The 22100-nt window shown below is 45.7% G+C and overlaps 8 protein-coding genes across 8 annotated transcripts; 4 read left to right on the top strand and 4 right to left on the bottom strand.

Moving 5' to 3' along the window:
- Window positions 1-1263: 1263 nt before the first annotated feature.
- LAJ45_06754 (uncharacterized protein) lies at window positions 1264-2483 on the top strand (the record flags this gene model as incomplete). The annotated part of the gene is made up of 4 exons (XM_046116316.1): window positions 1264-1529; window positions 1579-1718; window positions 1784-2279; window positions 2339-2483. The coding sequence occupies 4 exons, from the start codon at window positions 1264-1266 to the stop codon at window positions 2481-2483; spliced, it is 1047 nt and encodes a 348-aa protein (XP_045970519.1).
- A 1465-nt stretch (window positions 2484-3948) lies between these two features.
- On the top strand, window positions 3949-4919 carry LAJ45_06753 (uncharacterized protein; the record flags this gene model as incomplete). Its single annotated transcript, XM_046116315.1, has 6 exons — window positions 3949-3975; window positions 4055-4087; window positions 4164-4222; window positions 4291-4471; window positions 4564-4796; window positions 4862-4919. 6 exons carry the CDS (start codon window positions 3949-3951, stop codon window positions 4917-4919), a joined length of 591 nt encoding a protein of 196 aa, XP_045970518.1.
- Window positions 4920-5397: 478 nt separating this feature from the next.
- LAJ45_06752 (uncharacterized protein) lies at window positions 5398-6342 on the bottom strand (the record flags this gene model as incomplete). The annotated part of the gene is made up of 3 exons (XM_046116314.1): window positions 5398-5593; window positions 5645-5870; window positions 5922-6342. 3 exons carry the CDS (start codon window positions 6340-6342, stop codon window positions 5398-5400), a joined length of 843 nt encoding a protein of 280 aa, XP_045970517.1.
- A 278-nt stretch (window positions 6343-6620) lies between these two features.
- Window positions 6621-7092, bottom strand: LAJ45_06751 (uncharacterized protein; the record flags this gene model as incomplete). The annotated part of the gene is made up of 4 exons (XM_046116313.1): window positions 6621-6644; window positions 6699-6820; window positions 6971-7013; window positions 7078-7092. The coding sequence occupies 4 exons, from the start codon at window positions 7090-7092 to the stop codon at window positions 6621-6623; spliced, it is 204 nt and encodes a 67-aa protein (XP_045970516.1).
- Window positions 7093-8214: 1122 nt separating this feature from the next.
- LAJ45_06750 (uncharacterized protein) lies at window positions 8215-10515 on the bottom strand (the record flags this gene model as incomplete). The annotated part of the gene is made up of 6 exons (XM_046116312.1): window positions 8215-8226; window positions 8283-9230; window positions 9279-9478; window positions 9526-10138; window positions 10195-10248; window positions 10309-10515. The coding sequence occupies 6 exons, from the start codon at window positions 10513-10515 to the stop codon at window positions 8215-8217; spliced, it is 2034 nt and encodes a 677-aa protein (XP_045970515.1).
- Window positions 10516-14040: 3525 nt separating this feature from the next.
- On the top strand, window positions 14041-15336 carry LAJ45_06749 (uncharacterized protein; the record flags this gene model as incomplete). Its single annotated transcript, XM_046116311.1, has 4 exons — window positions 14041-14216; window positions 14269-14514; window positions 14590-15202; window positions 15259-15336. 4 exons carry the CDS (start codon window positions 14041-14043, stop codon window positions 15334-15336), a joined length of 1113 nt encoding a protein of 370 aa, XP_045970514.1.
- A 281-nt stretch (window positions 15337-15617) lies between these two features.
- Window positions 15618-18561, bottom strand: LAJ45_06748 (uncharacterized protein; the record flags this gene model as incomplete). Its single annotated transcript, XM_046116310.1, has 10 exons — window positions 15618-15754; window positions 15843-16533; window positions 16588-17055; window positions 17101-17176; window positions 17233-17322; window positions 17374-17467; window positions 17519-17572; window positions 17626-18219; window positions 18276-18330; window positions 18403-18561. 10 exons carry the CDS (start codon window positions 18559-18561, stop codon window positions 15618-15620), a joined length of 2418 nt encoding a protein of 805 aa, XP_045970513.1.
- Window positions 18562-19045: 484 nt separating this feature from the next.
- LAJ45_06747 (uncharacterized protein) lies at window positions 19046-20085 on the top strand (the record flags this gene model as incomplete). Its single annotated transcript, XM_046116309.1, has 5 exons — window positions 19046-19126; window positions 19223-19288; window positions 19364-19384; window positions 19456-19690; window positions 19943-20085. The coding sequence occupies 5 exons, from the start codon at window positions 19046-19048 to the stop codon at window positions 20083-20085; spliced, it is 546 nt and encodes a 181-aa protein (XP_045970512.1).
- Between the last annotated feature and the right edge of the window lie 2015 nt (window positions 20086-22100).

The following is a 22100-nucleotide window of genomic DNA, read 5'->3' as shown; positions in this document are numbered from 1 at the left end:
GCTCGTTAATACTATAAAATCTAATTATGTGATCTTCCAAGGGCTACGGTCTTACTGCGCTCGTTGAGAGGTTTGTTGTAGCTGGAATCGCTAGTGTGAACACCGAGTGATTTTCTGTGAGTAAGTTTATTTCGATTGGTTTGTGTATCGACGCTCGAGATCATCAGACCACTGAGGTGCGGAGACTGGTTCTCGTTCTGTTGGGTATTGGATAGATTCTTAGGCTATACTAAGGTCTTGTTAGAGGTTGCAAATCTGGCTGCTATGTTAGGAATTTCCGCATGGGAATGCTGTACGTTACATGTAAATCTGGCGCCGGCCCTCGACTGTTGGTAGTTGATACTCCGTGATCGCGAGAAGGGTGCAAGGTGCTGAGAAAGAGCTACCTCCTAGCTGTGGACGTTAGCTAAAGGTGCCTATCCTGAGAATCTTGGGTGCTCTTATGACTGGAAGGGGTCACGCCGGTCATAGAAATATTTCCTTGACATTGGGTCAAAAACTCGCATACTCCCTGTATTGACGGGAGTCATCCTGGTATCACCTCGGACTGGGGATTTATAACTCCAATTTTGAGATATATGTAGCCATGTGCAGTCCCAAATTTGCTGTCCCTCCCTTGTGTTATGATGTACGTACATTATATCTATTCGACGTCATGGTATCTACATGCATAAACTTCCTCATTCATGGCCTGGGAAAACTGCTAGGTAAATACAAAAACTGTGACGCCAACATTTAAATACAAATACATACACAGAGATAAGGCCTATAATTAAGGCTTGTGGAAACATGGCTTAATGGGCTATAGTATGTGCATGATCGATATTTTGGAAAGATATATTCTACACAGATGTAGATAGATGGCCTTGCCAGTCAAAACCCGTGGATAAAGATGGTGTGTAGATTTGCTGCATATATGGTTTCTCAAATTAATAGTGCTGGGTTCCAGTTTAACCTGGTAGGCAGGCACAAATGAACGCTGCGCCAGTTACATGGCGACTGTACCATGTACATGTACTCAGAGCTCGAGTAGTACCGAATTAAATCAATCTTATGCGGTTAGTTTCGTAAATGTAGTCTTGATTATTAGACATAAGATCTTCGTTTGACCGGAGGTTTAATGTTGCAGGGCTTCTAGCTTATATGTAGGTAGCTACTGTACATACTGTAGGTTCGCATCCTTAGTGGGCTGTCAACCGCAACCCTGTTCAGAAACACCAAACCGACGCCGCCAGCTACTTCGGTATTAAAAAGCATATCACCATGTCCAGCATTGTGTCCAACGTCCCGAACGTCGGAGATGCGTTCACAGATCTTCTAACCATGTACCATGAATTCAACCCGCCCCGGGTCGAAAGTGTAGATGGCGCCCCGACATCGCTACAATTTGCTCGATATGTAGCAAAGAACCAGCCGGTTGTTTTCCGGGGTGCAACCGCAAACTGGGAAGCCGTAAAGAAGTGGAAGGTGGGGTATCTGAAACAGAAGATGGAGGGGAGAGATATTAAGGTTGCCATGACGCCATTCGGGTGAGTCTATCGGAGAATTAGTCTGTGGCTGTGGCTGACTGGCCGTTAGGAATGCCGACTCGGTGGTCTCTGTGAATGGGGTGGACTACTTTGTGCAGCCGCACACATTAGAGGAGCCTTTCGCTGAGTTCGTAGACTACCTGCGGGCTCCGGTGGAGGATAGCACAACAGTGAAATATGCTCAATCCCGTGAGTTCGATATAATAACTCTTCCTTCTTTTCTTTTCTAGAATTTGGGTCTAAATAGCGTGTAGAAGATAACAATCTCCATGACGAGTATTTACCGCTCTTGTCTGATATTCCGGCCGACGTGGGCTTTGCGACTGAGTTCTTTGAGCGCGAGCCCGATGCTACAAATATTTGGATTGGTAACGACCGCTCGGTAACTACACTGCATAAAGATCATTATGAGAACCTATACTGTCAGGTGTCTGGGAAGAAGAATTTTGTGATTCTTTCCCCGCTTGAAATTGCGTGTGTAGAGGAGCGGGAGTTACCTACAGCGAAGTATGTACCCGACGCAAAGGGCGACTGGAAAATAGTGCCCGATGAACCGGAAGATTGGCTGCCAGGATGGGCAACAGTTGATCCCGATAGCCCTTTGGAAAGAGCGGGAGTGTTCTGGAAGTATTCTAGACCGCTCAGGGTGACATTGGAGCCTGGAGATATGTTTTACCTTCCAGCTTTGTGGTATCATAAAGTCTCACAGGAATGTGGTGAGGAAGGGGTTTGCTGCGCCGTCAATTACTGGTAAGCAGAATGGCCCAAACTTTATGACATTACTAAGTACTGATTTGTGGTCTGTGAAGGTATGATATGGATTTTTCTGGGCTATTCTATTCAACTGTTTGGTTTGCGCGGACTGTTACCCCCATCTTGCGAGACGAGATCAAAGAACTTGAAAACAATAAGAGCGAGCTCAAGGAGGGTGAGGCCGTCAATAGGACGGATTGATTAACCACGCATGTACTACTGGAAATGATTAGACGCATGTTTTTTGTTTAAATCTTTTGGGTTGTTAAGGACGCCCTGTTTCTTGTCCCAGTGCTAGATATTCCTTTCGTCTTGGGACAGCAAAGATATCTTTACCAACAAGCTACCATGATCTTGGTGCATAGGTTCTCACTCAGCGCTACAGGGATGGGAATGATTTCCGGTGGCCGTATCAGCCAAGTGTAATGCCGGCATGCCATAAACAAAGAACCGGCAAGCCGATTCATATGATGTATGAGTTTAAATGTGCCACGGGCTCTCGCCCCTTTAAAAATAGTTCAATGATCTTTGGCACCAAATTAAACCCAGCCTATAGATAAGTCTTCACCGAGTGGAATCTCTCTGGAGATATCATCCATCCAATACATGTAGGTATGCCTATGGCCACTCAGTCTCTAAACCATATTCGTAGCAACAATCTTCCTTCTCTCTGGCGTTTTCTCAGTTAGTGAATCCATCTGCTTCTTGCCACGTGCGATTGATCCCCGACCCTGCATCTAGCAGTCGCAGCAGCCGACGGATCCCAGTACATACATCCCCTCCTCATTTTAGCCGAGCCTCTCTGGACCAACAGGTACTAAGCAAAGGGCAGCCGGTATTCACAGACCATCTCTATCGGGCCACTTCCCTGCCTACCCTTTCTCGGCCAGTCTATTCGCACAGGCTCACTCACTCGCCCATTCCACAATTCTCCAGCCACACGGCTTCTGCCTCTCTCTCGCTCCTCCTTCCCCCCCAGCGGCCCCCCAGCACTTTTCGCTCCTCCTCTGTGAACCCATCCCATCCCATCCCGTCTCATCCCATCTAGGTTTATCCACCCTAGGCACTCCCCCGTGTTCACAGAACCTGTTCTGTTTCTGTTGCCCTGTGTTGCCTGTTGCTGCTGATACCTACATACATAACATACGTACATTACATACATTGCATACCTACTGTTGTGTCCTGCTGCTGCTCTCTTCTTGCTTGACTTGCTGTAAGTACTGTATCGACTCTGTTGTCCCCTTTCTGATTTTCCGGCCCTCCCCTTCTCTACGTCTTCTCTGCTCCCTTCTATTCTGTCACTTGTATTCCTTCACACATCCCGTGTTCGGCATCACATTAGAATAGAAATCTTTCACACCCCAAGCTCCTTCTGCTACATTTCTCACCGTAACGCCACTTCTGTCACCCCTCAGTGTTCCTGCCATAATCAGAGAGGTCAGCGCTTAACTCTTCTAAAAGCTCCCCCCTCGCTTCTTGCCATCCCGGACAGACTACTTCGGCCCAAACCCTCTTCTATCCCCTCCCCCTCCGACAATCGAAATAAAACACCAAAAATTCAAGCAACTCTCTCGTACATCACTAAAACTAACATCTGAATTGTTAACACTTTAGTTTAGATATCAATAACATCAAAACTCAGTAACACTAAGCTTATAGTTTTAAAATGGCTGCTGCTACAAAATCACTCAAGGTTAGTAGTAGTATCTATCACTGCTTGCTATGTGTTGCTGTTGTTCTTATCCAAGTTTACTGACCTGGTAATGATGTAGTGTGTTGTAACTGGTGACGGTGCAGTTGGAAAGGTACCTTCATATTCACCCCCTTGGCTTCCTACATCACCGACAATTGTTTCCACATTTTATCTAACCAGTATGATAGACTTGTTTGCTTATTAGTTATACCACGAATGCCTTTCCTGGGGAGTATATTCCTACTGTGTAAGTCCCGGTGTTTACATCCATCTAGTCATCGATTCATATGAATGCCAATTAACTTTCGATATCAGCTTCGATAACTACTCTGCCAACGTTATGGTAGATGGGAAGCCGATCAGTTTGGGCCTTTGGGATACTGCCGGGCAGGAAGATTACGACCGTCTTCGCCCTCTATCATACCCTCAGACAGATGTGTTTCTTGTTTGCTTTTCGATTGTCAGCCCGCCATCATTCGACAACGTTCTGTCAAAGGTCTGTCATTCGTCGGAAGCTTTTGAGATATACATCGTGCTATGCAGGAATGTGGCAAGGATTTAGACTTCTAACATTAGTCGTATTTCTAGTGGTTCCCAGAGATTTCCCACCACGCACCCAATATTCCTATAATCCTTGTCGGTACTAAGCTGGATCTTCGTGATGATGCGAAGACAGCACAAGGGCTTCGTGAGAAGCGGATGGCACCAATCTCCTACCCCCAGGGTATGCAGAGAGCTAAGGAGATCAATGCTGTTCGGTACTTGGAGTGCTCAGCGCTCACCCAGAAGGGTTTGAAGAATGTTTTCGATGAGGCCATCAGGTGAGCCCAAATGCAACAATCTGTTCGGAGGGTGATCGTAAACTAACGACATATTCTGTACACAGAGCTGTCTTGATGCCCGCCCCCAAGAAGAATGTCAAGAAGGGCTGCACCATACTATAGGCGCACATTGGAGATATAATGAATAGTGATAGTGGTGGTCAGAGGACTAAGGCCGTTTGATATGAGGCATCTCGAATCATGAGCGAGCGGACGGGACAGAATTTGCTTGTGGGTTAGCGATTACAGTTGTTTTTCATCGGTATATGTCCTGGTTGTGGCTATAATTTCCCATGGGCAAAGGTGTTTTTCTTGTTTTTTTATGTTGCAGTTTGTTATTTTTTTAGTTTTTTTTTAGCACGACATTCCCTAGGTTGCAGCCATGTGTCGTATCTTTGTTGACCGTCAAATTTGCTTACGGTATGTCTTGTATTTCTCTTTCTTTTATACATTATATTTTTTTTTTCTTTTTTGCGCAATGTCTTTATGCGTACCTATGAGACAACCCTAGAAGCAAAGCTCTGGGTTTCTGCCTTGCTATACAAGCTCCAGCGTGATTCTGATTACTCGTGGAATATTGAATATGACATCATACATCCTGCTACCTCACTTGACGTCTCCTACTTGGATGTATCCCAACCTGACCTTCATCGTCACCCTGTGGCTGCTTCGCCTTTTTCTCCGCCTTGAGCTTTTCCTCCTCCTCGATTTTGCGCTTCCGCTGTTCGTCAAGTTTCTGATTCTTGGTTTCCAATTTTGTCTTCCGGGCTTCACTCTTTCCACCACCACCACCGGCACTGTATCCCCATTAGCTTATGTCGCCGTAAAATTGCGAAGGTGTACTTTACGTCAATTCTACATTGATTTTGCGATCTCCCGACCCATCATTGAAAATTGTGTGGTGAAACTTGAGAAGACAACTCTGCATACGATCATAACCCTCGAACTCGAGGAATGCGAAACCTTTACATTTTTTTGGGTCATCGCGATGTGTGATTATGCGAACGGATTTCGGTTGGACAGCAGCAAAATGCTTCTCCAGTGCAGCCTTTGTGGTCGTGAATGGGAGATTTCCTTGTGAAAATTAGTGAGGAGAGCGTTGGAAGGTGCATTGGATCGGTATACCAATGAATACGATAAACCGGGGATCCTTCTTCACAACGGCCTCCGCCTCTACTCCTTCTACTTCTTCGTCCACCGCTTCTTCCTCCTCTGGGTTTTCCTCTGCGGCTTTCGCTTTTGCTCTCTTATTTTTCGGTAGTCTGGGCTTCTTTCCTCCTGCTCCTACAGCTGTATCTGCCTTCCGTTTGGTTGAGACAGGCTTCCCCTGGAGTTTGGGCTGCTGTATCTCTTGTGGCTCTGACTTCTCTACCATCTTCTTGGGCTGCTGCTCCTGGTGTTCCTTCGCTGCTCTCGAATCCTCATCCTCCGACTCTGCGCCTGCGGTGGCCTCGGCGAGTTTGCGTTTCTTGAGGCGCACCTGCTTACGTGGGCGCTGTTTTTTGGCTGGCGCTGCTGTTGGAGCAGGGGAAGTTGGGAGTGTCATTGTAAGTTTGGTTGATTCTGTCTTTGCTTTGCTAAGGTTCAACTAAGTTCAACTAAGATTTCGATATTCGGAAAAAAAAGTTAGCTTGCCAAGCTTTCAACCGAGGGTTTCGCCAAGTATGAGGCTCGTGTAGCAGATGCGGAGAATGCCGTTCGACATCTGGGGAATTTGTTTCCAGGATCAATGTTGGCGGTGATTACCGAGGACCGTTCTTGCTTCCCCTCACCGTGTGCTTCTACGATTAGGCACGGGGGAAATCTCACTCCCGGGAATTGGAATCATGCATGAGAATTTTTCTTTTCCTGAGTAACGTTAAATAACGGCGCGGTATTGATGCTACATGTAGGACGGCTAACTACTTGTGTCGCAGGGCCTGGGAGATTCAGGATACTGCTGCACGAGGCTGACGTTGGATCATCTCTTGGGCCAGAAGTCAATGCCTCGACGCCTAGGTAGTGAGCGAGTGATCGAGCGTGTACTACATAGGTACAGAAGCATCCGGAAAGGACGGTATTAGGCAAAAATGTACTCTATAGATACAAACAGGTCTGAGATTCTAGAGTATGCCGGTCCACTGAAGCCTAAGAACAATTGTGTCAACTAGGATACCGAGCCTTATAAAAAATACCAATGGAGATGCCTCGTGCAGTTCTTGGCCCCGAATACACCAGCTCATTGGATCTATCAGCTTCTCGAATACCGAGTGAGACTTCGCAGCGGGACAAATGTACATACATAGCTTAAACCCATCTCACTACGATGAGTTTGGACCTAGTCTCTATTCGAGGCATCAGATCAATGGTGCCAAACCTTATTGCTGGAAATATATGTTCCCAGTTCTCTGGTTTCCATAATACTATCATTATAAGAGAGATTCGACTCGGACAACAATGGTGCTGGTTTGCAGATTGGTGGTAATGAACCCAATGAACATGAAACGATTCCGGGTGTCTCAGGCGTAGGCACGTAGCCGGGGTCATTGCTATTTACCAATAGAGCATAATGCGGGCACTTTGGCTAATTTTAATCGTGCCGAGCATGTTCTCAAGCCTAATAGCCTTCAAATTCAGCGTCATTTACTTATGGCCTCAACCCCATATCCGCAGGCATTGGTTTATTTGGTGGTGATCCTCGATACCTGCGCCGGATTATGGAATATCTGGGCGCCGGAGGATTTGGATTGCCACAACTGAGCACATATGTTATGTATTTAGGTACACATGCATATACATGTATCTACAAATATCAATGATATGAATTCATAATCATATATGCGCCTATGCAATGTGTATGGAAGCACTAGATATATGTCAGGGATGTCCCTAAACAATAAGTGTCCCCGGGGAGAAAAGAGCAAAGGTAGTAAAAAATCGCCAGCACAAGCGAGATAGGATACAATGATTGACGTTCAAATAAGCTTTTCTGCATGGAAGTGCGTTAATGCAAGGTGAAATATCTCTATTTTTATTTGCTACTTTTGAACCAGCATCCTTACCTTAAATTATAAACAGGTCTACGATTCAAAATATAGAGTTCAATCCCAAATATGCACTAGCACTCGCAAAGAAATAACCAAGGAGTAAAAAAAAGAGTAAACGAGCGGGGTAACAACGCGATCACAGACAAAATAACTAAATGTAAGGACTTCCCACCAAATATACCAGAAGAGAAAGTATACAAAATGGCAAAAGACATTAAATACTCCGTTATTGCCACGGCTGATAAACATTAGTAAAGTAAAGAAAAAATAGATACAACAAAGCAAATCCAAGGTCTGGGGTATTCGAGAAGACAAGTGAAATGGGAAGTTTAACGCCACTTTTCCCGTAAAGCAAATTTGCCATAACGGGTTCGCTCAATGCCTGTGGCTCCTCAATCGTCATCCTAAGACAGTCAGTATCTAGAGCCTAGCCCTCCACAAACTCGAGGTAAATACTTACAAAAATGCTAAAGCAGTTCTGAAGGATAGTATCAACAACTCGAACTTGCCATCCGGCATCCGCAATATTAGGGCTAAGATTACTTCCCATCAAAGTTGGCCCAAAGCAAATCGCCAAGTTACCACTATTCATCCGGTTCGCATTAGAATTCATCTGCACCCGATTCAAGTGCAGAATTACAGCTCGCAACGTCGCATAATTTGGGTCTGGTAATCTGTTGATAAGCTCATGAAGACTATCCCTTCGAGTTATATCATCGACGATTCTGGAGGCCGCGATGAATTCTTTATATAGAAGGTTGGTGAGTAATGGATCTGGAAGATCACGGAAGAATTGCTTGAGTATGGACGCAACAGAATTGACATCACCGAAGAAATCTTCCTGTTTGCGGAAATCGACTGAGGAGGGATCGTTGTCGAATATCAATTTGAGTCTTTCGACATGCTTTTTCTCGCCGCTAAGACGGTATATTCCTTCCACGTCGAGGCCATAGAGATCAACAGCTTGGATACATTGGTAGACGAGGATTGGGACAACACTCTCATCCCTCGCCGACAGCGCCTCTAGGGATTGCCCAAATACTGGTCGAGTTTTAGGATAGTCCACGCCGGTGAAATGAGAACCGGCGTACTGTGTTGGAACCGAGATCTGCTGGGAATTGGGTGATGGGAACATGACCGGTGCTTGAACAACTGCGCCAAATCCTTGTGACTGCGGAATTTGTGACTTTTGATCACGATCAGGAGAGATATTGCGAGTTGGCTGGTGGTTGGGCTGGTGAGTTTGTTGCTGGGGTGACTGATGAACTGGCTGATGAACTGGCTGATGAACTGGCTGATGAACTGGCTGAGGAGATTGCTGATGATGATATGCTTGTTGGTGGGCTCCTTGTTGCATGGGCTGGTTTGGAGGTGCAGAACTGGGGTTGGGGCCTGATGAGGTTAGGGACTAGGAAAGTTAGTCGAGAAGAGGAGAAATTTATGTAGAGATACGCACAGGGTGCCGTTCATATTTGACTTCCTGGTTTCGAGAACTTAGTGGAACTGTGGCAGCGAGGTCAAGAATATAACTCTCAAAGTCCTTTTCATTGTTGATGAGAGATATAACATCACGCATGCTACGGGCATCTGGATTCTCTGATTTTATGGGACTAACACTCAACCCATTGCTAAGCAGATATTTCTCGTTCAATTGAGCTGAAAGATATTAGCAGAGATCTTCTGACTCGGAAAAGGATACCCACCAAATCTCTGCAGTTGCGCTGTCAGCCCACTGTCACATTCGGCAACCATCTCCCGCAAGCTTCTCACTGCCGACGGACGAAGAGAGCTTATTAGCTCAGCACGCGCTGCACTTGCTTGCTGTACTCTAGCAGAATAGTCTCCATCAGCAATTTGGACCTTGCGATATAAATCCTCTTCATGCTGTGGTCCTTTTTTGGTTCCTCTTATACTAAAAGGTGACTTCCCAGCGCGTCGGTCTCCAGATTTAGCACGATCATATTCCTCTGCTGCAGTATCATATTTAATTTTTGCCTTTTCTACAAGCATTTCCGCATCTTGAACCTTCCTTTCAAAAGCCAATCCAGTCTGTTTCCAATGTTTTTTGCCACGATCCATGTTATTTCCCAGCTCTGTAAGATCTTCGTACATTTGTTGCAGGGCGAGACTGAACTGCAGGCCATTTTCTGCCATCCGGCCATGGATGCGGGTGGTCTCCTCGAATGAGCGGGCATAGGTACCTTGGCGACATTCGGGTCTACGGATATTAGTGTGCGTGAGGCTACAAAGCTTACGTAGACCTTGGGCATGCTCTTCCTCGAGGGAAGCACGGCGTTTAATAAATGCAGAAAATTCCTATTTATTGAACGTCAGAAATTAAGCTTAAAATTGCGACAACTCAGAAAGCTTACTCTACAGGCTGTTATGCTTTGTTTGAGTCTATTAAGAAGTGTTTTCACACCAACCTAATTAAACACTATGGTCAGCCGCGACACTATGTAATTACTTGAAACGCAAGTACTGACATCTGAAAGCAGAATCTCTTCGATTAGTCTTGCTTTGTCCTGTTCCCCCAGTGAAGGACTAGGGGGTTGCTGCTGCTGCTGCTGCTGCTGTGAAGGAACTAGTGCATGGCCGTTCTGCGCAGGAGGGGGGGTTTGTTGTGATGCCATAGCCGTTGAAAAGTCGTTAACGGACCGGACACTCTCTTGACGGTTGGGATCTGAGGTCATAGGAGTGAATTAGGGGATAGCTCCTGTACCACTCCGAGTGGTGGAAAGAGATTTGCCAACAACCGTTGAATAGTATTGTAAGGGAATGATTGAATATGGTCAAAAACGATCGTCACGAAGGAACCGACTGCACAGCAGTAGGAGAAGGTTAAACAGACTTGATTGAAGGTTGATTGGTTGTCAGCTTTGGAGCGGCTGGCTGAGAGGACGTGCGCCTCATTATTCAGGGCACAGATACTCACTTCATGGATACCCCCCTGTTACCCGGATTCCTAGAAGTACCTACCTACTCTATGTAGAATAGAGTAGGTTACACTCTACTACATACATGTATCTACCTGTAGGTACATGTACATACATGTACCTACATACATACATGTATGCAGTTTTACCTACATACAAGTCTAAAGTAGCGGACCAAACAAACTTCACGGCGATGCAGCAGGGACCTAGTTAAGGATTCGATACTAAAACCATTTACTACTACTTCTTCGTCCCCGTTTCGCAGACCCCAAAGCCCAGGAGCAACCCGATTATGAGGCACAATACCTCTTCTTAGAATACATATGTAACACTCCTGAGACCGAAGCTTGCTGAGTTTATCCCTTGACGTCAGACGTTGCTGACTACTGTTACCAGTAAGCTGGCCAGGCCCCGAAGGTTCCTGGATAATACTATTTTCTAACCGGATCATATGTCATGATTAGTACGTATTATCTTCACTACCGGGCAAGTCTAGAAGCTAGTATTGCAATTAATCCAGCCTAACTACATATTTAAGAGATCATTGGCAATGCCCTAAAGACCCTATAAACACACATGCACACATGCATCATTTCGAATCTTCGCGTAGCCATAGAAGGGCTCCAAAGCCTATAACTATGTAGTAATGTCAATAACCTAGACCTTTAACTGTTTATACCCAAACAAACAGTCTATCCAATATATCGGCTCTAACTTTCCTTTGGATAGAGATATCGTACAGTATGTACTACCTTTTCCCGGTACACAATATAGTAAGCACATGAGTCCAACTGGAGAAACCGAACGCTGTCGGCTCATATAATTTTTACATGCTAGTAATAGCGATAAGGGAATCTCAGGTGAGGATTAAAAATGACTTCTTCACCTAGAAATTTCGAATCGCCCGGCCCCTGGTCCCATACTCCCCCCTTTAGAGGAAACCTTACCCTTGATCGGGAGACCCTTTATTTCAAAGATGGAAGATATACTACTTTATATAGGGTTACCAAAGATGCGGCGGTGGGTCTTCGGGATGGTTGTGAGTCAGGGGGCGGGTGGCCGATAGAGATATCAAACCTGAAGACATCAAACCTGAAGACATTAAACCTGAAGACATCAAACCTGAAGACATCAAACCTAATGACATCAAACCTAAAGACATCAAACCTGAAGACATCAAACCTGAAAATCCAGAGCTCGGGCTCAGCATTAAAAACATCGTTAACTCTCAACCTCTATATCTATTGAGGGACGACATATTAAATTCAGTATCTAAGTTGAAATTTCCCTATCACCCAGTTCCCCAATTCGCTCTGAATATATATGTTTTTACGTCTGTATATCTAAGTTCATCAGATATGGAAGATGGCGAAAACGTCGTGTGTGATCTTATTTCCAAAATTTCCCAGGCGGCCAGTAATGAAGTTAGGGATTCAGCTGTATCTCCCATTATAGAACTAGTTATCATTATTGTATACATTCTAAAAGAAACGCTCATTTTGTCAGACCCAGCATACAAGAATGTTGGATAGCTGTCTTCTTTTGAAGATGACCCCCTTTAAATATCGCCAGTTTTATCATATAAATACTGCTATCAACATTCGTGAGACGTATCCAGGTTGATTTACTCTTATATCCCTACATCGTTAATTCAATATTATGGGTAATAATATCCCAACTTAGCAATTTCTAATTATGAACATTTCGAACTACGAAAAGTCAGCAATGTTCTTGAGATTAGATAGGTACTCTACTCCGGTCGCCCAAGTTAGCTAGTAATGGTAGAAAATTCCAAACCAATTCCCGAGAATGTTGCTATCGAGGGACCAAAGGGTTGTAAAGTGCAAGGAGTCTATCAGGCTCTGGGATAAAACTGGTCTTGCTGGACAGATTGGCCTAGATAGAGGATCATCACTCAGGACGTTAGAAGAGGCTGGCGTCGTGAACGTAAAAGACTGAAAGAAACCAAACGGGTGACTTCATGGTTTTGTTTGGTGAGTTGTATTATGAATCTGGTATGAATGGTCTCCTTCCTGAACTCATTTGACTTAATTCTTACAAACCTCTAATTACATATCCACATACTGAATCACTGTGATGAGCCCTTTAGAAATGTACTTTGTCACCCCCACTACGTCCATGTAGTAGCCTAATACATGTACTCATGCGTATGTATTTTAATTATCACTTCTTAAATATAAATGAGTAGTATCAAAAGGGGGTGTAAGAGGTACATACTGTTGTCATATTGACCTTGCGGCAGTCTGCCAGCTAAAGTACCAAATCAGCCCACTTTTTTTTGGTACTGTATCTATATAGATGAAGTATTAAAATGACTTCTGTCCGAAATGCGTCAATACAGAAAATGATGCGTGATTCATGTATGTATACATGTAGTTTACGAGCCATGCAGTTGTTACACGAATACTGCACTATTGAAGGGAACGAAACTTATACAGACTTCACATATATGTATACATGTATATTTATGCTTTTGATAGCTATGGCACAGCTAGCTGACGTGACGTCACCCGGCCTATATAAACGTACATGCATATATATTAGGGTATCTGCTGCAGCGTTAACTGCTTCACAGTTACCTCAGTCCTATCGGAAGATAGCTATATATAGATAAGAATTCTCTCTGGTTGCAGCCGCGATATCCTCTATAGGTATAAGTCGAAGGCACTGAGTTTAAAGTACATATGTATGTACAAAGACAAGGATCGTAAAAATATCATGTCAATAAGGACCAAGGCCTCCCCTAATAATATTATTAATTATGAATACAAGTTATTCTTCGTAGTTGTACTTTGTGGCTACATATTTTCCCTAGTGTGATGAGGGACATATTATATCCTTTATAAACCAAATCGATTCTAAATCATGAATTATCACTCGATATTTTAAGACATTGCCCAAGTCGCAAAACTAACGATTTAAACTACCCAACGAGATATGCCGATAAGACTAAATCCAATTCAGATTTTCCAAACTTAACAAGCGGGACCCTGTGGTTGCAATGCCTGCCAATGATCATCGCACATCCTAGCTTCCGAATGGTGGCGCATCAACAGAGCCTCACATGGAAAGAAAAAAAATCTCCACAGCCATACAAAAGCAGAAATCTTTCCCCTCCAAGCGTCACCCCCACTAAAAAAGTTGAAGAACCTCCACAACCCCACGAACAACCAGCCACACACAAATTTTCAAATATTCTCGATTGATTTACTTATACCCTGAAAGCGATAAGATAGTTCAGTTGTTTCAATTCCCTCTCAGATGAGCGCCTTCGGTTCTAAGTCGACGGCGGCGGCGACAAGCAGGCCCGATGCTGCATCCACCATTGAAAATATCCCCACATCCCGAGAACTCGGGGTCGCCGTTCCAGCACCAGATAGTAAAGAGGCAAAAACAAAGACAGAGCGTAAACCATGGGCACACTTTGTCGCTGGGGCGTAAGAGTTCCCACCTGCGCCTCTCACAGCAAGATGCTAAGTATGCAAACAGAGCCGGAGGAATGACTTCGACATTCTTAACTTCGCCATTGGACGTCGTAAAAACTCGGCTTCAGTCTGATTTTTACAAGCAACAATTAGCGGCTAGTCACAGCAACCGCAGCGGAGGTCTGATCAGACAGGGCGCTAGACATTTCCAGGAAACGTTCCAGATACTGGCAAATGTTCACAAAGTCGAGGGCTGGCGAGCTCTTTTTAAAGGCCTTGGTCCTAACCTTAGTGGTGTCGTTCCAGCTCGGTACATACCCTCCAAACTCCCGTATAGATTGAGAGAGAGCTTTTCAGACAGACATTAACGGGCGCGGGTACCTAGTGCAATCAACTTCTACACCTACGGCAATGGGAAACGCATAATAGCCAACACCTTTAATGACGGAAAAGAGAACTCAACCGTACACCTTTTCGCTGCCGCCGCTGCCGGTATCGTAACCGGAACCGCCACAAACCCTATCTGGCTTATCAAAACCCGCCTCCAGCTTGATAAGCAGCATGCCTCCTCTCCTGGCAGCCGTCAATACAAAAACAGCTACGATTGTGCGCGACAAGTGATCCGGCAAGAAGGGTTCCGGGGGCTCTACCGCGGACTGTCAGCTTCATACCTCGGCGTTACAGAGAGCACCCTGCAGTGGGTCCTGTACGAGCGGATGAAGGGCTATCTTGCACGGAGGAAGGATCTTATTGTGGAGAGTGGGCGCAAGGAGACATTGTGGGACGGATTTGTGGACTGGAGTGGAAAGTTGGGCGCAGCCGGGAGTGCAAAGCTGTTCGCAGCAATTATAACTTATCCACATGAGGTTGTTAGAACGAGACTGAGGCAAAGGCCAACAGATGGGAAGGTCAAGTATACAGGCTTGATTCAGTGCTTTAAGTTGATCTGGAAGGAGGAAGGGTTAGTATCGATGTATGGTGGACTCAGCCCACATTTAGTAAGTTTCCCTGGAAGTTGATGGCATGGGTGGGATTTGTATTGACGTTTGAATAGCTCCGAGTGGTGCCATCAGCTGCTATCATGTTTGGGATGTATGAGACAATCCTGCGATTATTTGGCGAAAAGGCTTGAGGGGCCGTTCCGGGTCAGGTCAAGGGAAGTAGCGAAAGATAAAGTCTAGAATTACCGTGTATATTTATAATGTGTGTAGTAAGATACGGCAAGAACAAAGAAGAAGAGAAGCAAGGAGAATGGGTAATGTGGTATTACTTAGGTAAGTATTGTACAAAGGTTGCGAACATTTTCTATAGACGAGAACAGGGTTTGTCGGGCGGATATTTTTATCTGGATATAGGGAATGAAAACACCACTCAACCGTTTCCCAATCTTCCGGGTCTGTTCTTGGTTGCTGTTTAGGTTGCCTTTTGCAACTGGCGGTACATTTTCACCGCATCATCCCGTAGACCTTTATCTCCAATGAAATCCTGTATACGGGCCTTCTGGCTCATTAACGTCATTTGTGCTTCAGTATCTTGAAGCCGTGCATATTCTACTAGTTGTTAGTCAAAGTCCGTAACTGGCTAACGTAGTAGATATAGGGCACGTGACTCTCCCACCAAACACAGAAAATCACTCACCATGAAAAGATCTGTCGATAAACTCTAATGCCCTGTGCAAACACTCATTCCTCCCAGCCCCACTCTTCCCACCTGCCAACCCCATCTGAGCGTTCGCCAATGCGGAAAAGCACTGCGCATTCAATTGCGCATCTTCGCACTCCAACACTTGCGGCATGATACTATCCATCATTCCATACGCGGCCTCAAATTCACTCAAATTTATGAGAATATTTGCGATTGTTCTAAATGCTTGGAATAATGCTGGTAGTAATCGAGCCCGCCAGGCAATTGTGGCGGCATTGATGGCTACAGAGAGACCTTTGAGCGGGCGACCGCACTTTGAGAGCAGATCTGCTTTGAAGACCATCAACCGGATGCGATGGTAGAGGTCGGCACGGTCACGAATAAGCTCCTCGGCCAGTTGGGTGATGCCTGCTAGGGCAGCAGAGTAGTTCCCGCGGCGGACTTGAAGGTCAAGGCGACAGATTGATATCTCAAGTGCACAATCGGGCTCCACGTATGGTGATGAGGAAAGCTGTTGAAGTAGTAATTCGGCGGCCGAGATGTCGCCTTTATAGATAGCTTGTTTGAGTTTTAAGAGACCTACGTAGGTGGCCCAGTATTGATAGACCTTAAGAGTACGGAGACAGTCTTGGTCGACCTGGTCTAGGCGGTCTATTGCATCGTCGAACCTACCTTTCATTGACATCTGTTTAAAATGTCAGTAAAAACAAAATCCGAATGATATTATCACAAAACTCACAATATAAGCCTCTCTACATAACGCTTTCACCACATCTTCAACTGGGCTTTCTGCTCTATACTTCGCCAAAAACAACTCACAACTTCCTCCCGCCAAATAGCACATGCCTAGCCTGGACCACAGGCTACTTTGTAATAATATTTGACTCCCCATAGCATTATGGATATTCTTAGTAACGTTTAAATGGCTGCTTCTCAATATGCTCTCAAATGCCGTGGGCACACTTTCACCTCCGACAAGAATCTGTTTAGCTTCCGAAAGGTGGGCCATCGATTGTAAATGGTGCATGCCACCCTCTTTAGCTTTGGCCTTGAGGAACTGGAGGGATTCCCGCTCCATGCGAGAGGAGATCACATCTGGGCAGTCTTGGGGATGGGCTTTGTGAAAGTGATACAGCCAGGAGAGGGAAAAGTTGAGGCAGGCCATATCTTTATTCTCACGGGCAGTATTGATGGTTTCTTGCATTGCCTGAAAAGGTTAGCTGAGAATTCGATGGTAGATATGTGTACATACTAAGATTGATTCGCGGTAGCATCCAAAATCTGCTTGAAGGATAGCAAGATTGAGGAGAGCATATTGATAAAATGTTCTATATTGAGTTAGTATCCGACTATTAGATATTACAGGAGCGTTTGTAAATATTACCTATCACGATTATGCATAGTGTAGTCAAAGTAACGATGCAGGTTGTCAAACGATCCTGGATAGTCCCCGGAGCGCCATGAATTCAGAAATCTAGTAGCAGTTAGCATCGACGTTAACTTCAACCAGCTGGGTGAGTCCTACTCAACATAATGTGATAGTGCAGGAATAGTGACATTTGTGTCAAGCATCTGACGGAGTTGGACTTGCATCTCATCCGGAATCCGAGTACCCATTCCTATGAACAGTTAGGGCTACATTTGCTTTGTAAATTTTATAGGTTACTTACTCTGCATAGAGTCAACCTGATACTCGAGTAGTCTTTCTACGTCATCGGTTGATACTGAATTCCGCAGCATCAGCGCAACTCCCCAGTATATGCCACAGTCCACTCACAGTTCTTGGCTTCTCTCAATCTGCCCTGTCCATAAACCAGGTTCACCAGAGCATCGTTTGATGACATTCCCTTCAGATTCACATCAAAGCTTAGCGGACCGGCCCCAAGATTCCTCTTCTTCCACATAGACAATGTAGGCTCCCGATACTGTATGAACGATTGCCATAACAGGACCGCCTCGTTGAACTGTAGCCTAACATATTCCAATCCAGCTCTCCTTACAAAGCATCCCAGTACTGATGCACGGCTAAGCTGTGATTTTTCACCATGTTCCCGTATTGGAGGTTTTGAACCACTCTCGGGATCAACAAGGTAGCCTTGTATGTCGGTGAAGAAGGTGTGCAATGCATCGAAGGAATTGATCTCCCATAGCTTTCGTAGCAATAGGTCGAATATTGAACGGCCCACAACTGTACTGGCTCTGCCCACGGTGGCTGCTGTGATCTGCTCGAGATTGAGGATGAAGGTAGTGTTTTCTTTAGGGCTGACTAGATGCTTGACGACAAATGATAGAACCGGTACGATGGAGTCATTGGGGAACATAGACTCGGCATAGAGCTCTACGAGAGCAAGGAGGGCTATCTTGCCGGGAGCTTATTCGGGGATAGCATTAGCATTCTAGTACTCATGATGGATAAAGAGTTCATACTAAGATAGCGAGACATATTTATTGCAGTGCAATATTTCAAATAAAGTGTAAGAAGCTGGAGGATGTGTGATTTATTTCTTTCAGCAAATCTATTTTAGAAATTGACCTGGTTTGATGGACTACATACATGTATGTAGGGTGCAGCTAGCGCTTGGTATGTCTCTTCGTGAATTGAATGGCGCTGGATGTCGAGGCAGCGTGGGGCACTTTTGGCACTTTGAGGTTCTTGGCAGACCATAAACAACGACGCGTCGGGATCCAGATTCAGCTTAAGGCACTCCCCCATTCACAGACATTGCATGTGAAAATGATATATTGAATCCCCGTGGGCCCTCGTGTGCTCTCTGTCTTCTATGCAAGCCCATATTAAGTCCCCTTATTCTCTGTAACGGAAGCGAACCAGATATGTAGATGTTCCACTTGATCTGGCAGAAAGCCACGAAAGCGGGGAGCGGTCATACAGTAAGCGGTACCAAACAGTGCATGTAGGCATTAGACAACTGTGGAATCTCACAAGACCCAAGGCGCCTTGTCGGTCGGATTCTATATAAACGTGACCCCTGCCATCTCGTATCTAATTGTGGGGCAGCCCTAGATGACGATAACCTCTTCCAACCGCCCCCAACTCAGGACGTCTCTTTGTCTCTCCACTTCTTAATATCACCCCATACCCAAAGATAAACAGAAGCCATCTCAACAACAAGCCGCCTAATAAATCGTATATCACCAGGCTAACCCCCCCTAACCACACACATACGTAAACATACATCATGCAGGCACCGATCCAGTCCTCTCGGCCTCAGAGCTTTGACGAGATTTACGGCCCCCCAGAGAATTTCCTAGAGATAGAGGTGCACCCGCCTTCACTATTCCGCCGCCGCTGCTCGGCACCAGAGTATAGTTCTTGAAGCTGATCAGGGGCGACCGTCCCGCTTTTCCACACACAGGTCAAAGATCCACAAACACATGGCTTCGGGCGTGGCATGTATACAGATTACGAGGTTGTTTGCCGTGTAAGTCTCTCGAAAAAACCACACTCACATATGTAGTCAAGTTCGCAAACTGACAGACTACTCATTATCGTGCAGACCAATATCCCAGCCTTTAAGGTGAGCGGGCCGTCATTTTGATTTAAGTGCAACCATGCGGGCGGGTACGCTAACGCACAGCTCCATCTCAGATCCGATCCTCCAGTGTCCGTCGCCGTTACAGCGAGTTTGAGAAGTTTCGCGAAATCCTTGAACGGGAGTCCTCGCGTGTGACTATCCCACCGCTCCCAGGAAAGGTATTCACCAACCGCTTCTCAGATGACGTTATCGAGCACCGTCGGGAGGGTCTGCAGCGGTTCCTTCAGATCGTAGTCGGCCACCCGTTACTCCAGACGGGATCTAAAGTTCTTGCTTCGTTTGTCCAGGGTACGTTAATAATAATACCATCCTCCCCCCTCCCCTATCCCCTCTCCATAAGCTGGTGAACACACGGCTTATTCAGTTTTTCCGTTTTTTGTTTTGTTTCGTGCGGAATACAGATCCTATATGGAACCGCGATTCATGGTCCAACTGATTTGTGATGCTGGTGCGTTTGGGGGAGGGGACGGAGGAGTGAGAAATTGAATTGATTGAACGGGAAAGAAAAGAGGCTTACGTTTTCATTTTTTGTTGCAATAGCTCCGACAAGGCTAAATGGGGGAGGGTATCTGATGGATGGGTTCTTAGGGGATACTAATCCTCCTAGGCTTAAAAAGAAGTCTGACGGTGATACTGAGGAAACAACAACAGCTGGTACTGAGGAAACAGACAAGAAGGTTTAGCCTAGGTTATTTGGGCAGACGGTTCTAGTGATTTAGTTATTGTTGAGGGCCTGTTATTGTTTTGATTTCGTAAAGCAGGCCGGGGAGGGAGGGGGGCGGACGGACATTCATCTCCTTTTAGGCCTCTTTTCTCCCATGTTTAATGGGAGTTTGCTTTATTTGTCTGATTTTATTTCTCTTTCTTTGCTTTTCGTTCTTTTGGTGCTCTGAACATGTGCTTTTAGCGACAATAATGAGTTCATCCTTTTTTTTATACCCTGGTTGGCCGGTATACTTGGAGGAGCTGTAATAAATAGCTATCACGAGTAAGGTAACTCAGTCTTCCGCCAGACTGCAACGCTCCAGACGTTGAGCAGATTTCCCAACCACTAGCGGGTGATCAGCACAACACCTGGGTTTATAACTCTCGAGACTAGGTACTTGGATTCAATGATAAGCTTGACGTGGCTAATAATTATCATTGACACCTCTAGCCCCGCCCTAGTCTCATGCATCGTCCCTACTGTATTATAGTTCGGCAGAAAGCCGCATGGTTATCAACCCTCCTAGCTTGGCAGGTCTGGGAATTAACGAGCTGACAATTGCTACTTCTAAAAGTGTCCCATAAATTTAGTAGAGGCCCGCCTCTGGATTCGAAGTTAAAGTCGCTAGCTGTACATGTGATCTATTGCTGGGGCTAGTATGAATTAATACAATGCTTACAGCTTTCTCAACGAAAGATCTTCCTACACTTCCAAGCTCCTCAGTGGTTAGTATCCAGGTTTTGGCAGTATCTATATTCCCTTTCTTCGCCCAGGATGGTCCCTATCGTCGTGGTGGTGGTGGTAATGGTGGTGGTATGTGGTGATAGTGAAAGATGCATCATGGAATATCACTCGCTCATCTTGGACACTGAACACACCACGCGTTACAGCCTCTGCAAAACATACAGGCAACATGGCCTGTTCCCGGGGGTTTGATATTTGTTATACAGATGTTCTCCTGGCGGGCGGTGATTTATTGTATGATGGGCACGCAGGCACACCAAGTAAGGGCCTTACTGGCCCAAGCTTTTTTTTGTTTGTTTGTTTAGTTCATTGGTTACATGCAATACTGGCCCGAGCTTTGTTGTCTAACTCTTTTCACGAGAATGTCCAGTGGCCTGGTCTAGAGCCTGTTCTCTATATATCTCTGTGACTTTTTGCAGTAACACCTGTGTAGCGTAGCGGCGATATGAAAGGGACCATCTACATACTCCCCCCCCCCCTCCCCCAACTTTTTTCTCCCCCCCCGGGGGGGGCGACGTTCCTGCTCATCGGATGGACCTACCTACGTGCACCTACTCCTCATGGTTGATAGGCTAGAAGCACATTCTCCCTCGACCCTCTTTAGCACTTTCAAGTATCTCGCGATGAGAAGCTTATAACTTAGCCAGCCATGCACCCGGTCTGCAGCTGCCCACCGTCTCCGGACCACCACCACCACTGTTCAGAGCTCAAAGCTCGGTCTAGACGTACATACATGCGCGCTCGCCCTCGCGCCTCCGGACTCGGCACGCACGTCTCGGGGTGTGCGGAGGACCCAGTATAGTAGGCGCTTCTTTAGCTGTTGGGTATTTCAGGATCTAGGCATGCACATATGTATAGAGGGGCCGGGTGCATGGGCGTCGCGTTAGGTGCGAGTGCGAGTGCGAGTGCGAACCCATGACCCACGTACTAGGCCTGAAACCTACATACAACCACCGCATGCACCTGTGCCCTACATGTACCCGGGCCTATTACATCCACCCCCCCCCCCCCCGGGGGGTTCCCGCGCCCTGTTCCGTGTATATGCCCGCTTCCACTCCTACTCCCTTCCTCCTTCCTCTCCACCATACAGCCATATCACGCACACACCAGTACACTACACACTACTGTAAGCTAGCGGTAATGATCTCAAACGTAATATCTATAGTATTGTATTGTATTGTATTGTATTGTATTGTATTGTATAATAAAGCCAATCAATGATCGCAACAACATACGTAGGAATTCGAA

This window comes from Morchella importuna, assembly GCF_003444635.1.
Source record: "Morchella importuna strain M04M26 chromosome Unknown Morimp01GS020, whole genome shotgun sequence".
Classification (NCBI taxonomy): Eukaryota; Fungi; Ascomycota; class Pezizomycetes; order Pezizales; family Morchellaceae; genus Morchella; species Morchella importuna.
Note: the sequence above shows the minus strand (reverse complement) of the source record. Positions and strands in the feature narration are given on the sequence as shown.